General features: G+C 29.5%; 2 protein-coding genes and 1 long non-coding RNA gene across 3 annotated transcripts; 2 read left to right on the forward strand and 1 right to left on the reverse strand.

The window, feature by feature from the left end:
* The first annotated feature begins 528 nt into the window (after nucleotides 1-528).
* On the forward strand, nucleotides 529-1,282 carry LOC113786591 (uncharacterized). The gene is made up of 3 exons (XR_003472852.2): nucleotides 529-587; nucleotides 688-816; nucleotides 949-1,282. It is a non-coding gene; the product is annotated as an uncharacterized lncRNA (long non-coding RNA).
* A 1,491-nt stretch (nucleotides 1,283-2,773) lies between these two features.
* Nucleotides 2,774-5,523, reverse strand: LOC101491885 (serine hydroxymethyltransferase 4). Its single transcript, XM_004502186.4, has 4 exons — nucleotides 4,691-5,523; nucleotides 3,640-4,030; nucleotides 3,443-3,544; nucleotides 2,774-3,315 (listed from the first exon to the last, which is right to left on the reverse strand). The coding sequence occupies exons 1-4, from the start codon at nucleotides 5,366-5,368 to the stop codon at nucleotides 3,071-3,073; spliced, it is 1,416 nt and encodes a 471-aa protein (XP_004502243.1). The 5' UTR covers nucleotides 5,369-5,523; the 3' UTR covers nucleotides 2,774-3,070.
* Nucleotides 5,524-10,187: 4,664 nt separating this feature from the next.
* LOC101492222 (adenosylhomocysteinase) lies at nucleotides 10,188-12,714 on the forward strand. Its single transcript, XM_004502187.4, has 2 exons — nucleotides 10,188-11,017; nucleotides 11,671-12,714. Exons 1-2 carry the CDS (start codon nucleotides 10,307-10,309, stop codon nucleotides 12,415-12,417), a joined length of 1,458 nt encoding a protein of 485 aa, XP_004502244.1. The 5' UTR covers nucleotides 10,188-10,306; the 3' UTR covers nucleotides 12,418-12,714.
* The last annotated feature ends 3,355 nt before the right edge of the window (nucleotides 12,715-16,069 follow it).

Consider the following 16,069-nt stretch of genomic DNA (forward strand, 5'->3'; position numbering starts at 1 on the left):
GTATCAATTTTAATACTCTACTCTTATCTTCAAGGTATCTAAGTGCTTGTACCTATATTTATTATTCACGCTTTAACTAAAATAGATAGATAAATAAATGATATTGTTGTGATTAAATATAAAAATTATTCAAATATTTTAAATCCAATCATAAAGTGTTATAAATCAAATATTTTCTAACTCAACATTTTAAATAAACACTCTTACATTACACATTTTAATATTTATAATAATATTTTATGAAGTTGTAAATTTTATAACAATATTATTTGATATCTGTAAAAATAATTGATAACAAGTTATAAGTATAATTATAAAGTCACACTAAATAAGACATAACTTTTAGTTATAAAGTCACAATTATTTACATATTCATCATAATCAAATTCTTAAAAAGTTTATAAACGTTTATTTTTCGATTATAAATATTGTAGTAGTCTAATGATATTAATATAATAAATAAATAATATATTTATATAAATGCGGGGCGGGGTGGGTATTATAGTACCCGTACCCGCACCCATACTCGAACCAACCACAAATTTGGATGGACCAAATTCTGAAAGTCTGGCTGCTGCTATCCTAAGGTGTGAATGGATATGGATGGTCTAGTTCGGACTAAACAAATAGCTATAATGGTTTATTTTATTTTTATGTTTATTTACTGTTATCTTCCTTGACATGCAGGATCATGGAGGATAGGAAAGGCCAGGAAAATTTTCAGCTAATTGTTATTACTCATGATGAGCGTTTTGCTCAACTGATTGGTCAGCGCCAGCATGCGGAGAGATATTATCGAGTCGCAAAAGATGACCAGTAAGGACTGCGATATTAATGTTTTATTTGTTTTCAGCATGTTCCTGAATCGTGTATTCACCACTTTATCATCATTGCATGAGAAGATTCTCTGTACAGTGTTTCTTTAACCTGTATGTCTCACCTTTTCAGTCAGCACAGTATAATCGAATCCCAGGAGATATTTGACTGAAGGGTGGATTTTATTTAGTTACAACTTTGAAGTGGCTTGTTGGAGGATTGACAGATCAAGTTGTTGATGAGATATAGGATACTGATAATGATATGTTCCTATTAATTAAAAGATTGACAATTGTTGTAGACTATCATTTGTACACTAGTTTTTGTAAGCATGTTTATATATTTTGGCATTTCATCCTTTGTGGCCAATTGAAGTTTTAAAATCAGACCGGTGTAAAAAACAACAGTTCCTTTTCACCGATGGCATTGTGAATAATGATAGGGTTTGTTGCCTGGATTACCGCAATCATTGTGAAAATGAATCCATTAATTAATGAATTAAATCAAAACACGTGAAAATAGAATCCCGATCTTACATCTTTAGAAGCTTCCAATTTTTTTTATTGATTTTGACAGTCTCCATTAACCAATCTCTAATCCATCAACCAATTTAGATTGAATTTGTTTGGATTGATTAGGGATGTAACTGGGTAGGGTTTGAATAGGGTACTGTAGTACTCGTCTCTGTTTAAAAAAATATGTATATTTGTCTCTGTATCCTCTTGGGTATCAATTTTAATACTCTACTCTTATCTTCAAGGTATCTAAGTGCTTGTACCTATATTTATTATTCACGCTTTAACTAAAATAGATAGATAAATAAATGATATTGTTGTGATTAAATATAAAAATTATTCAAATATTTTAAATCCAATCATAAAGTGTTATAAATCAAATATTTTCTAACTCAACATTTTAAATAAACACTCTTACATTACACATTTTAATATTTATAATAATATTTTATGAAGTTGTAAATTTTATAACAATATTATTTGATATCTGTAAAAATAATTGATAACAAGTTATAAGTATAATTATAAAGTCACACTAAATAAGACATAACTTTTAGTTATAAAGTCACAATTATTTACATATTCATCATAATCAAATTCTTAAAAAGTTTATAAACGTTTATTTTTCGATTATAAATATTGTAGTAGTCTAATGATATTAATATAATAAATAAATAATATATTTATATAAATGCGGGGCGGGGTGGGTATTATAGTACCCGTACCCGCACCCATACTCATTTAATTTTACAGGTAATTACTGGTTTTCATGTTCATACTCATTATGCGAGTTTTTATTTCTATCCATTGTAGTGTTTTTTTGCGGGTACCCATTAGATATGAGTGTAATTGCCATTCCTAGAATTGATCCATCTTGATATGTAAATATAAACTAGAAAAATTTAAAGATTTTTTATACTTTCAGATATCCCAATTTGAGTGTAAAATGTAAACTTTAAATTTGTCAAGAGTTTAGAGTTTTGTATTGACCAAATTTAGAAGTATTTTTACATTGTTGTTGTCACTAGCATACTACAGGGAAATTAATCTAACTGAGAAAAAACTTTGACAAAATGTTTTATTTCTTTTACTACTCCAATAACGTGTTTACATAGACTGTAATACCTGTAATGGTAATGCACATGGCAAGAGTGTAAAAAATTTGAAGTTAGCATTTTAGGTCTTCAGGTTAACCAATTTAGAAGTGAAAAAATCCTGAAAAAATTTAAGTTAACAATTTATACCTTTGGATTGGCAAATCCATAGAAGTAAAATATGTTTAAAAGAAATTGAAAATTAGTATTTTACTCATCTAAATTGATCGATCTAAAACTATAAAATATCTTCAAAGATTTTTAACATTTTATATTTTTAAATTAACCAATCCAAAAATGTATACATTTTATGAATGTAAGGAGAGGGAAAAGAAGCTCCTAGCAAAATATCATAACAAATTGAATTAATTAATAGATTATTAGTCCAATTTAGGCCCAGTTCAACAAGATAAACGGATAAAACCGTCCAGAATAACTTTCTTCTTCCACTTTGTTATAAAGAAAATATGATATCATGGATACAGACACATACAACAACACACAAACACGGGAACTTAAAATTGAACCGAAAAACAACTGAGCTAGTTAATGTGACCCCCAAAATGGGAGCATTTATCTCCACCTCCATATCTTGCCCAAGATTCAGGACTTCGAGTCATTTTGGAAGACAGTTGTATGCTCAACCTAATCCTTGTACTTCAGCTCAGATACTAGGAATCCAGGCATGTCGAATGAGGCCGAAAACTTCTCAACATCAGCTTTGAGGTCTTCTATAGCTTTGTTGTTCACCAATCCCTTGTTGAAATCCTTCAAAAGTTTTCCATATTCCTTTTGAATATCTAAAGTGAGAACCACTGCGCGGTGAAGGAACTCTGCGATCTGCTCAAAGTCCTTCTCAACCAAACCCCTAGAAGTCATAGCTGGGGCACCTGTTAACAGAAGAAGCTCCAGTCAAGTACTCATGCAAAATGACGACTTTTGGTAACAATCTGTGTATGTAATAATTAGATTCACAATAATGAAAAAATACAAGTTCATATGTACAGGAGTTCTTACCAATCCTTACTCCTCCAGGAGCCAAGGCACTGCTATCACCAAAAACAGCATTCTTGTTCACAGTGATGTTACATAGATCACAAAGTTTTTCCACCTTATTGCCTGCAAAAGTATGGAAATTGCATCAACAAATTGGTGCAACAACTTTAAACAATTAAACCAATGAGCTTGCTACTTTTCCCTAGTTATTAGTTTACCGGTCAAGCCAAGAGGGCGAAGATCCCACAAGACAAGATGATTTTCAGTTCCTCCAGTGACAAGGCTGTATCCCTTGCTGATCAAGTAATTTCCAAGTGCAACTGCATTGGCCTTAACTTGCTTGGCATATGCCTTGAATCCGGGCGTCGTGGCCTGTTTCAAAGCAACAGCAAGGGCACCAATCTGGTGGTTGTGAGGACCACCCTGAAGGGAGGGGAAAACAGCAAAGTTGATTTTGTCTTCAAAATCATAAACTGCATTCTCGGGCTGACCCTTCTTGGGTGGCTTAGGTCCCTTCCGGTAGAAGATCATACCAGCCCTGGGGCCCCTTAAGCTCTTGTGGGTTGTTGTTGTGACAATGTCACAGTACTCAAAGGGATTATTAGCTTCCTGTATACACAAAAAGTAATAATAACTCAAGCCCATGAAATAAAACACTAAAATTCATGAAACAAATTCATGGTCAACGAGAAAAACTCAAGAACTGAGTTTTCAATATCTATGTTATTGATTTTAACTATTTTTTGTCCCGCTAATATATCAGTTTTTACTTTTAATACATACACAACAATTAGGGCTAATTTTAGTCCTTGTTGAAAAATTAAAATAATTACTTATAATTCTTATTAAGTTGTTTTAGTCCCATAATATTTGGATCTGTTTGAATAAAAAGCTTATAACACAAGCTCCTATTAAATAATGCCTAATCTATTTATATAATAAAAAATAAATTAAAATAATAATTATTTTCTAAATAAAAATAATTATTTTCATATAACTATAAATTATTTTTATAAACTATCCTAAAGAACTTATAAAAATAAGTTAATACCAACCTATGAACAAGTCAAAAATTGTTTCCCCTAAGGTTTCTCAAAGTCTCACAAGTGTTCAAGTGTTTAAGTTAGTAGATAAGAAAATCAGATCTAAATGTAATAATGAAGACTCTATGTAGAATGAACAAAAAAAAATGCAGATTTGTTAGTTTATCCTCCCATTCGAATCACCATGAAATAGATCCATAAGAAATGGTAAAAATAGAATTGATACCTGAGCAGCAACAAGTCCACTAATGTGAGCCATATCACATAACAAAAGTGCACCACACTTATCAGCAACTTGTCTAAACCTTCCATAATCCCAATCCCTAGGGTAAGCACTACCACCACAAATTATCAATTTAGGTCTAAAATCCAAAGCTTTTTCCTCCAACCTATCATAATCAATAAATCCCGTACTCGAATTCACCTTATAAGGCAAACTCTCAAAGTAAATCGAAGTAGCAGAAATTTTCTTCCCACCGGAAGTATAGTATCCATGTGTTAAATGTCCACCGGAAGGTAGATCCAGTCCCATGATACGGTCATGAGGCTGAAGCACCGCCGTGTAAGCGGCGAAATTCGCCGGTGAACCGGAGTAAGGTTGAACGTTAACTCCCCAATTTGTTGCGTCGAGGTGAAACGCTTCGAGAGCGCGTGAGCGACAGAGGTTTTCGATCTGGTCGATGAATTCGTTACCGCCGTAGTAACGGTTACCGGGCATTCCTTCGGAGTATTTGTTAGTGAGGGCGCTTCCTAGAGCCTCGATTACTGCGAAGGAGGTGAAATTTTCTGAGGCTATGAGTTCGATACCGCGGCATTGACGGCGTTTCTCTTTTTCGATTAGGTCGTGGATTTCTGGATCTACCGTTATCAACGGCGTGTTTCCCCACTCACTCACTGGATCCATAGTGAGTATGAATTTTTACAATAACGTGAAAACAAAGGAAAAACAAACACAAGTAGTGTTGTTCTTGTTGTGTTTGTTGTATATCTCAGTTTCTGTGTTGTGTGTGCCTTTTAAAACATTTTTTCTGGTGATCCAAATTTTGAATGTACAATTCTAACCCTTTCCTTAGATTTGGTAGATTATTAGGTAGGTTGGAATATTTAAAAAAGAAAATATTCATGTTTAATTAAAAAAACTATTTTTTAGACAAAAGAAATTAAAAAATATTTAAGGAGTAATCTTTCATTTGAATTCTGTATTTTTGTATCTTTGCCTTAAGTGTAAGTGAAAGTGTAGTTAAGTTACTTCTCTCCTTGTAGGTTGGTGGCATGGGTTGGTGTGAGGGTGATGTTATTCTTTGTTCACCAACCCCACTTCTATGAATGTTGTCATACCCTCATCTTGCGCCCACATTTACTTGCTAATGACTGGGTTTTACTATCATAGTACTTTATATTAAAAAAATTAAGTGGCTTTTTCTAGAATAAAACTAAATTTTTCTTTTTTTCAACTTTATATATTAAATTACAGTTAATTTTAGCTTGTTCTTGACTAATTAGATGAGGGGTGAAGTGTGTATAGTAAAAATTTGATTAACTTGAGTTTAGAAGATTACCAGGAAAAATATTTAATTTTTAATTGAATAATAATTTTTATATAAATTATTTTTTAAAATTAATATTTTTAAAAAGTCTATAATCATTTTGTGATTGTGACTCTTACGTTTTCTTTACTCAAATTGTTGGACTCTTGCTAAGACTTGTGATTTAGTGAGATGAAATATTTCTATATATAATTGAAACAATTGACACAAAAGTTTAACTTATTTAATTAACTGTCAAAAACTAATTTAATTAACATTTGAATCAACGCATTGCAGCTGTCACTAAAAAAAATTATACCACCTACCACGTGCCTTTGCAAAAGCAAAATTAGTACAACAATCCTTAACTTTTAAGATCAAATCTAAAATTTTCACAATATGAACAATTCTTATAAATACAATTGTAATCAACCGATAAAATCACAAATTTTGTTGTTAACTACATGTACATTGATATGCTCATCATGACAACATAACTCACATATGGATACATTAGTATGACAACATAACTCACATATGGATACATTAGTATGACAACATAACTCACATATTGATTTAAAATATTTCTACTGGGCGCTGTTTAACTAAATCATTATGGGGATTCCTGTTATGAAATTAAAGATTTACTATAGGCCTATAATATTTGTTAATGATCTGTAGTAGTACAAGTTTAGGCTTTATGTATGTAGTTTTATGAATTAGCCTTTATTCATTTAGTAGATCACCGACAGAACATATAATCATGTGAGCCGACACTTTAAATGGCCCAAAATGGGACAGATCGCTCCATGAAATGAATGAGATCTCACAAACATGTTACTTTTCTTTTATTTATTGAAAAGGGCCACACCACACCCTAAATCTTCCCTCTATTTCATACTACTATTTAGTAACTTTAGATGGTTAATTAAGATTATCATCATTACAATTAAAATATAGAATGTGGTGTGTAGGTGGTGACACCGCAGCTTGCATCATATTTGTAAATCTAAGACCCACCAACCACGCAGTCGTGTTCGGGAGTTGTTGACCGTTGAGTCTTAACTAAGTAATGGCTACCACTTCCATACAATAGTAGTAGGTCACACACATTACAATCACGTACTTTAAACGTGTGTGTGAATATGTATATAACTACATAAAGGTTTAATGGACATTGTCTTATGCTTTTAGTATAATTTATACCAACTCATTTTTTAGTAGTAATAAGCAAAATTATAAGGATAAATATGTGAAATATATTTCTAGTATAAATTGTTAATTTACTCAAACAATGAAAATGAATAAGTGCAAGTTAACAAATTTTATTGAGACTTATTAATTCAAATCAAATCGACTTTTAGTTGATCTAAATTAGTAAGTTATATAACTTAAAAAATTCAAATACACTATAAAGTGTGTCTTTACATCTACTAAAAAACGAGTTGGTGTAAATTAATTACTAAGGGAGTTAAATTATCTAAAGTGTAAAGTAAGAAAATCAAATATTGTTATTAATTATGATTGATTATAATATATCTATAATATCTATCTTTGATTTATTATTCAATAGTTGATATTATTTATTTTACTTTTAAAAATGAGTTTTCACTTTCGATAAGTCTTTTGAATTAACAAGTTGATCCTCTCATGTATCATTATCAAAAATATTAAGTGAAACATATTGAATTGAGAATAGTGTATGTAGTATTGATTAGAGGCAACTTCTAATGGATAAGGGATCAATTTTAAAAACTAATCAAAATTTTAACTATCACATATGTTGTCTATTAGAAATGGATGCTGATAGTAATTTTTATTTTCATAATTGAGATAGTGACTTTAACGATACTAGTTTTATTAAATAAAAAAATGTATCGCGTATTGATTTTAACATCAATTAAATCATAATTTTATTCATAAAGATCAGTCTGAGTCACAAATTATTCCACAACAAAAATAGTGTACCAAAAAAACTCACCATCGATTAAAGTACAATTGAAAAAATATAATTAATATTACTTTAAAAATTAAAATAATTAATTATTTTGAGATATATTTTTTTATCAAAAGATTAAGATTTTGGGACGAAGTGAATATAATTTTTTGTTTATAGAAAAAGTTAAAACAAATAAGAGAAAGTCTTTAATTTAGTTTCTAGACTGTTACTACTAGTATTTGAACTAAAAAATCTATTATCTCTGCCTTTAAAATATATGTTTATGTTGATTAAATTATGTAAATTAAAAAAGTTGATAGGTTGTATTAAACAGGAAAGGAAGCGTGTTATTAGTCGGTGACCATGATTTTAGGAAACTCGAGTAGATGTGTGGATATGCTATAGTTTACGCCTATTGTTTCATTTCATGGTTGAAATTTGCAATCCACGAGTGCAACTCGCATACTCACATATTCATACTTCACCAAAAATAAGCGTTTCAAGCTGTCTTCTATTTCACTAGATCTATACCTATATTCAGAAACATAAGTAAATTTAAAAGTGATGAAAGAAAAAGAAAAAGGATATTATAAAAAGCGAGATGTGTATAAAAATTAATGTAAAAATTTATGACCTTCCAAATCACACGGCAATTTTAAACACGCTTGATTTGGTTAATATCCCGCATAGTTTTGATTCAATGGATATTATACTTTTATTTGTTTTGAAGACATATTCTTCAATTTTGTTAGTTATAAATAAATGTGAGTCAATAAAATTTGATGTATTTAATTTAAAATTTAAATTAAATGTATTAAATTTATTAATTAATTTTTGTTTTATAAATATAAATTGATAAAGTAATAGTTAAAAGAAGAAATATATAGTTGATTTGTTTGTCCACCTCATAATGTTAAAAGATCGAAATAATAATCAAAGATAAAAGTTTAATCATTAACTTTTATAAATTATTACTTATTTCATCTCATTTTAAATGTTTAATTTGATTTGTATGTAATTTTTAATAGAATAATTAGTTGTGTTTATTTCAATGAAAAAATGAATTTCATTTATTAAAATATCTTAATTAATGTAGTTAATTGAAAAATTTAATAAGTTGAGATACAATAAATAAAAATATTGGTGAAAAATAGTTAAGGTTATATTGATATTGTAAAATAAAAAATAATTTGAGACAAAAACAACGACAAATGAAGCAGATTTGGATCCTCTCAATTCTTGGTCCAGTATTTTTTCTTTTTTAATCTCTCTTGATCCTCTGTATTTATCTTTATTTTATTTTTTTCGGTTTATATTGAAAGTTTATATCAACTAGATTATGTTTGTAACTTTTTTTTTTATAAATATAAAATGATTTTATATATTATTAAGATACATTAATATTAACGTCTTATGCATTTTTATTGTACATAGTTAATCATCAAGAGTCTCAATAACATATCAAAATTATTTACACTTGTACAAAATTTTACATGAATGATGTATCATATAAACTTTCAATCTAACGGAAAAGAAATAAAGAGAATTACCTATACTCGTAAATACTACGTAGTTCCTTATTATTATATTTCGAATAAAATTAATGATTTTTTTATATATTAATATAATATTACAGTAAATACTATTATGTTTTTTTTACAGTAAATTGAATTATTTAAGTTTTTTTATTAATATATATATATATATATATATATATATATATATATATATAAAGAAAAAGAATTTATGTACCTTATTTTTTCTTAAGTATAGTATGCATCATAGTTTTTTGCCCAATTACTTTTCTTAGCCAGCCGATAGATTTCTAGATCTGTTCCTTTAATAGTTGAGTTAAAGTAATGTGAACTTTAAATGTTTTTGTTTGGTACAGTACTTTAAAAATATTTATTTAAAAAAACAAAATCAAAGGTTGAGATGATTTGCAATTAAATTCGTGGTCCGCATTAACATACTTACAAGCTCTGTAGGTTGACACATAACGTAATAAAACAATACACGAAAATACAAACAACTAAATCTGGTAGGATTTAATCCTGATTAGAAAAGTAATTTCGTAGCAATTTATTTTGACGTGAAAGTGTGGCATTTATTAGAATGAAGAAAAATGAATATGATTAGGCTAAGAAATAGAAATAGAAATAGAAAGGGTTTAGCTTAGATAAGAAAAGGTATTAATTTGATCTCCAACCATAACAATAACATAACTACCAGAAAAATCCGCATCGTTCATTTGAGCCATTCAAAGCTATTTATAGTTACACATACCCACTCTCACAACACACACTCTCTTCTCTTTAACACAATTCTCTTTCTCTTTCTCTCTCTCTCTGTTTTTTCATTCTCAGATCCATTCACCATGGCATTGCTGGTTGAAACCACCACAAGCGGCCGTGAATACAAAGTCAAAGACATGTCCCAAGCAGATTTCGGCAGACTCGAAATCGAACTCGCCGAAGTCGAAATGCCCGGCCTCATGTCCTGCCGTACCGAATTCGGTCCCTCTCAACCCTTCAAAGGCGCCAGAATCACCGGTTCCCTCCACATGACAATCCAAACCGCCGTTCTCATCGAAACCCTAACTGCTCTCGGTGCTGAAGTCCGTTGGTGTTCCTGCAACATCTTCTCCACACAGGATCACGCTGCCGCTGCCATTGCACGCGACAGTGCTGCTGTATTCGCTTGGAAAGGAGAGACTCTCCAGGAATACTGGTGGTGCTCCGAACGCGCACTCGATTGGGGTCCAACCGGTGGACCAGATCTGATCGTTGATGACGGTGGTGACGTAACGCTTTTGATCCATGAAGGTGTTAAAGCTGAAGAGCTTTATGAGAAGAATGGTCAGTTACCTGATCCATCTTCAACTGATAATGCTGAGTTTCAGATTATTCTTACTATTATCAGAGATGGTTTGAAAACCGATCCTAAACGTTACCACAAGATGAAGGATAGGATTGTTGGTGTTTCTGAAGAGACTACTACTGGTGTTAAGAGACTTTATCAGATGCAGGCTAATGGTACCCTTTTGTTCCCTGCTATCAATGTCAATGACTCTGTTACCAAGAGCAAGGTAATTTTTATTTCCATTTTTGTGTTTTTTTTATAACATGTTTATGTTTATGTGTTTGATTTGATTCAGATCTGTTATTATTCTTGTTTCTTTGTTGTGTTTTGTTAAATTGAATTTCAGATCTGTGTGTTGTTTCGATTCTCGAAATTGTCAAGAGAATCATTTTCTCTCGCGCCATTTTCTTTTATTAAAAATATTTTTATGGACAAAACTTAATTAACATGTTTTAAGTGTGATGTAATTGTCTTTTTTTTTTAAAAACATGTCCATAAATATTTGAAAATTCTTTCTATTATAATAATTTTATGTTGAATTAACTGGATCGATTGGATCTGGGAATAGTGAAAAAAAGTTGGTTAGATCTAGTGTTTTAAAATGTGGAGATTTGCAATTGAATATAGCTAATGCGATCTAAATCGCAATCCAAAGTTTAGATTGTGGTTGCAAACATGATTTGTTTAAAGTTATTATCTATATATTATTAATATTGGGTATTAGACTATTTTGCTTCAAAGTCAAATGTATAATGTATTTTAAATTGTTTATTGTATAGGAGGAATTATTTAAAACAATTTAAAATCTATATATTATTAATATTGGGTTGCTCTCTTGTTGTAAATTTCAAACCTTTTTGTTTGTTTGTGTGATAACAGTTTGATAACTTGTACGGTTGCCGTCACTCACTCCCCGATGGACTGATGAGAGCTACTGATGTGATGATTGCCGGTAAGATTGCTGTTGTATGCGGTTATGGAGATGTTGGCAAGGGCTGTGCTGCTGCCTTGAAACAGGGTGGTGCTCGTGTGATCGTCACTGAGATCGATCCAATTTGTGCACTTCAAGCACTCATGGAAGGTCTTCAAGTTCTGACTCTGGAGGATGCTATCTCCGAGGCTGACATCTTCGTTACCACAACAGGTAACAAAGACATCATCATGGTTAGCGACATGAAGAAAATGAAGAACAATGCCATTGTCTGCAACATTGGTCACTTTGACAACGAAATCGACATGCATGGTCTCGAGACATACCCTGGCGTGAAGCGCATCACTATTAAGCCTCAAACTGACAGATGGGTTTTCCCAGAAACCAACTCTGGAATCATTGTTTTGGCCGAAGGTCGTTTGATGAACTTGGGATGTGCAACAGGACACCCTAGTTTCGTCATGTCATGCTCCTTCACCAACCAAGTCATTGCTCAGATTGAGTTATGGAAAGAAAAGACTTCTGGCAAATATGAGAAGAAGGTATATGTTTTGCCAAAGCACCTTGATGAGAAGGTGGCTGCACTTCATCTTGGTCAGCTTGGAGCTAGACTCACAAAGCTTTCCAAAGATCAAGCAGATTACATCAGTGTGCCTGTTGAGGGTCCATACAAGCCTGCTCACTACAGGTACTGAGATGATCATGTGATACAGCATGGTAGAGGGAAAGAATAAAATGATTCTATCCGTATTGTTTCACTTTCCATTTTGGATTTTTGTTTTCTTCATTACAATTTTTTTTATAGATTTATGGCACATTGAGAATTCTTTTGGATTATCCTAGAATCTCAATTCCATTGGGTTGAAGGGCATGAGCAAAAAAACCCTGTTGGTCTCTCTGTTAAATGAGACCAATTGGGTATGAATAAAGCTTTGGGTTGCGGCTGTGTGGGTTATGATTTGATTAGTATCATATAATAACGCGTTTGTTTCTATCCATCTTTGACAAACAAACGAGTACGGAAAAGTTTAGAAAAAGATGTACTTTCTGTATGACGTTCGATTTATTTAATTTATAGTTCCTAATTTTTTTTTTTCCACTATGAACAGCACTTGGCAAAACGCATTCTATACTACCTCCAAAAAAAAAATTAAGACCAAAATTAACAACAACAAAAAAAAATAGTTGTTTTGCGTAGAATTAACCTCCAGAGATGTACAGTTGAATTTAATGTTCGGTAGTTCAAATAAAGCAATGCAAATAGTTTTAGAATAGGGCTTAATTAGGAAAAGTGACTGGAATACTTTTCACAGTAGAATAAAAATTTGTTAAAAATAGTCTTATTTTATGTCTAAAAATTAACTACTGAGCGGTAATAATACTCCCTCCTAATTTAATATTCTTTTAACGCGTATTAATAAGTTAATAAATAGGGACTCTTGGTGAATTTTCAGTTGAAAAAACGTAATTTATTTTCTCTTTCTTATAATATCAATAATTATAAAAAAAAATTATAAAAATATACGTACTTTTGATAAATTTATTACTATAACTATTTACTTTAATAGAAATGAAATTTATTAGAGGGTCTTTTAATAATGGGAGGGAGTACTCTAAAACCAAAATGCACATCACTTGCATTAATAAATTACTACAAAGTACTCTTGTGAGGGACCAGTCCAATTTAGACACAAAGCATGATGTTTACATCCAAATATGTAGGATTACTCTGTTGGCTAAAATGACACCCGAAACATATGTCCTTTGAATGCGGATGCCCTCAAACAACGTTTGGCGAACAGAAGAACTAAAGTTCCATTCGCATAATGTTACGTCAATAATTTGATCAATAGCTCGCGGCGTGAGTAAGTCAAATTAAATATATACTCACTCAGGTCTCTACTAAAATAAAAATAACTATTTTTATAGTTATTAAAAAAATTAGTTAAATATAATTAATTTTCTTAATTTTATGTAAAATATAATTAAGTATATTTAGTTATTTTAAAAAATTTCAAATATCCAATTATCAATATTAACTTTTTTATTAAAGTAAAAATATATTAGAAATATTAACATTAAAAGAGTAAAATATAATTAAATTTTATTTATAATAATAATTAAAATTCATGACTATTTTTTTTATAATAGTAGTTAAAGAAATTATGAAATAACTTACTTAAATAAAATTAAAAAATATGAATGAAAGAGGTGATTTAGAAAAATATATATTCCAAATCACATGTCTTTCTTTAATAGGTGAAGAAAAAGAGAAAAAAACTATTAATACTGTTATTTTTAATAATTCAAAAATATTAAATATATAAAGTTAAAGTTAGTATATTTATTTAGTATTTTTTTTATGATTTTTAATATAAAATATATATTTTGTGGTTATAATAAATTTTTAATTATGAATTTAATAAAATTATAGTTTGATTAAATTAAGAATTATACAAATAAATTGTGAATAATATAATTGTAAGGGAAAATGTTTAAAAGTTGGATCTATATTTATGTAAAATTTAACAAATTAATTATATTTAATTAAAATCTTAAATAATTGTATGTTTTTAGTAATAATCACATGCGAAAATGGTATAACGAACAAATTTTGAAAATAATGAAGTAGTTGTTTCTTTTGAAGTGATTGCCATAATGACATCATTATTTACGTAAAATTTACGGCTTTTGAACCTTACTTCGAGACAAAGAGAATCAATCACACGGTGTTGAACGGTCCTGAGCTACTTCGTGGTAAGTGCACCAAACCCACCCAAAAAGTTCAATATTAACGGTTTTGTTTTCTTATTATTTTAGGTTTTTAGCTATTTTTTCTTTAATAATAATTTCTGAATTTGAGACGACAATAGGTAGGGTTTTAGTAGGGTACTATAGTACCTGTCTTCGTATCCGCAGTTTAAAAAAATATCAATGCCCGTGTTCGTATTTTCTTAGGTATTAATTTTAATAATCGTACCCTTACCACCTAAGTGTCCGTATCCATACCCATTACCCACACTTTAACTAAAATATATCGATAAATAAATGATATTGTTGTGATTAAATTTAAAAATTATTCAAATATTTTAATTTCAATCATAAAGTATTATAAATCAAAATACTTTCTAACTCATCATTTCGAATGAACACTCGTTACAATACACATTCTAATATTCATAATAATAATTCTAATATTCGAGATTTGTAAAAACAATTATTAGTAAGTTGCAAGTATAATTATAAAGTTACGACTAATAAGACATAATTCTTAATTATAAGGTCACAATTATTTACATATTCATCATAATTAAATTCTTAAAAAGTTTATCTTTCAATTATAAATATTGTAGTGGTCAAATGATATTAATAGATGTTAAAACATAAAAGAAAATAATTAATTAAACTAAACACTAAATATAATAAATAAGTAAATAATATATTTATATAAGTGCGGGTGCGAGTGTGGGGTGGGTACTATAATACTCGTACCTGCACCCATACCCGCTTAATTTTATGGGTAATTATCCGTCCCCATGTCCATACCTATTATGCGGATTTTTACCCTACTCATTGTGGTTTTTTTGCGGGTACCCATTAGGTCCAAGTCTAATTGTCATCCCTATTCTGAATATTATCTGTAAAACCAATAAATATTTAATTTTGTTAAAAATAACAGTATTCATGTATTTAGTATTTGCAACAATTTTTGTAAGTATTTAATACCTCATCCTTCCTAAATATAAAATATTTTTGAGAATTTGTTGTCCTTTTTTAATAAGATTTTTTAAAATTTTTATATACAACATACCTAATTAATTTATATTTTTTTAATCAATAATAAATATTATACTAAAAATATTAACTAATTTTATTCTAAAAAATAAAATTATAAGAATAATATTAATCATCAACAAATTTATATTTTATATCTTTTATTTATTTATAGATATTATTTGTATATATATAATTGTGTACTATTAGTCTATTTTTGTTTACGTATTATCAAATTACATCTAATAGATATTTTACGAGTTGTTATAAGAACTAATTTAATATTTTTTATATAATTTGATTTAAATTTTTCTATTTATAACAAATGCTTCTAGAGGAACTAAATTAACCATTTTATAAATGAAAAATATGCTATAAAGGTATATTGGAATATAAATATGATCATGATGATGTTTCAAATTGGATCCAGCATTTGATAGAAAAAAAGTAAATGGATCCAGCAGGCGCACAAGTGGACAGCTCATATGTGTTTTTTTTCTTTATAATTAATTTTAAAAAATAATTAAAATAAATAGTTATTTTGGGATTAAAAATAATTACTGTTGTGAGACT

This window comes from Cicer arietinum, chromosome 5 (genome assembly GCF_000331145.2).
Source record: "Cicer arietinum cultivar CDC Frontier isolate Library 1 chromosome 5, Cicar.CDCFrontier_v2.0, whole genome shotgun sequence".
Lineage (NCBI taxonomy): Eukaryota > Viridiplantae > Streptophyta > Magnoliopsida > Fabales > Fabaceae > Cicer > Cicer arietinum.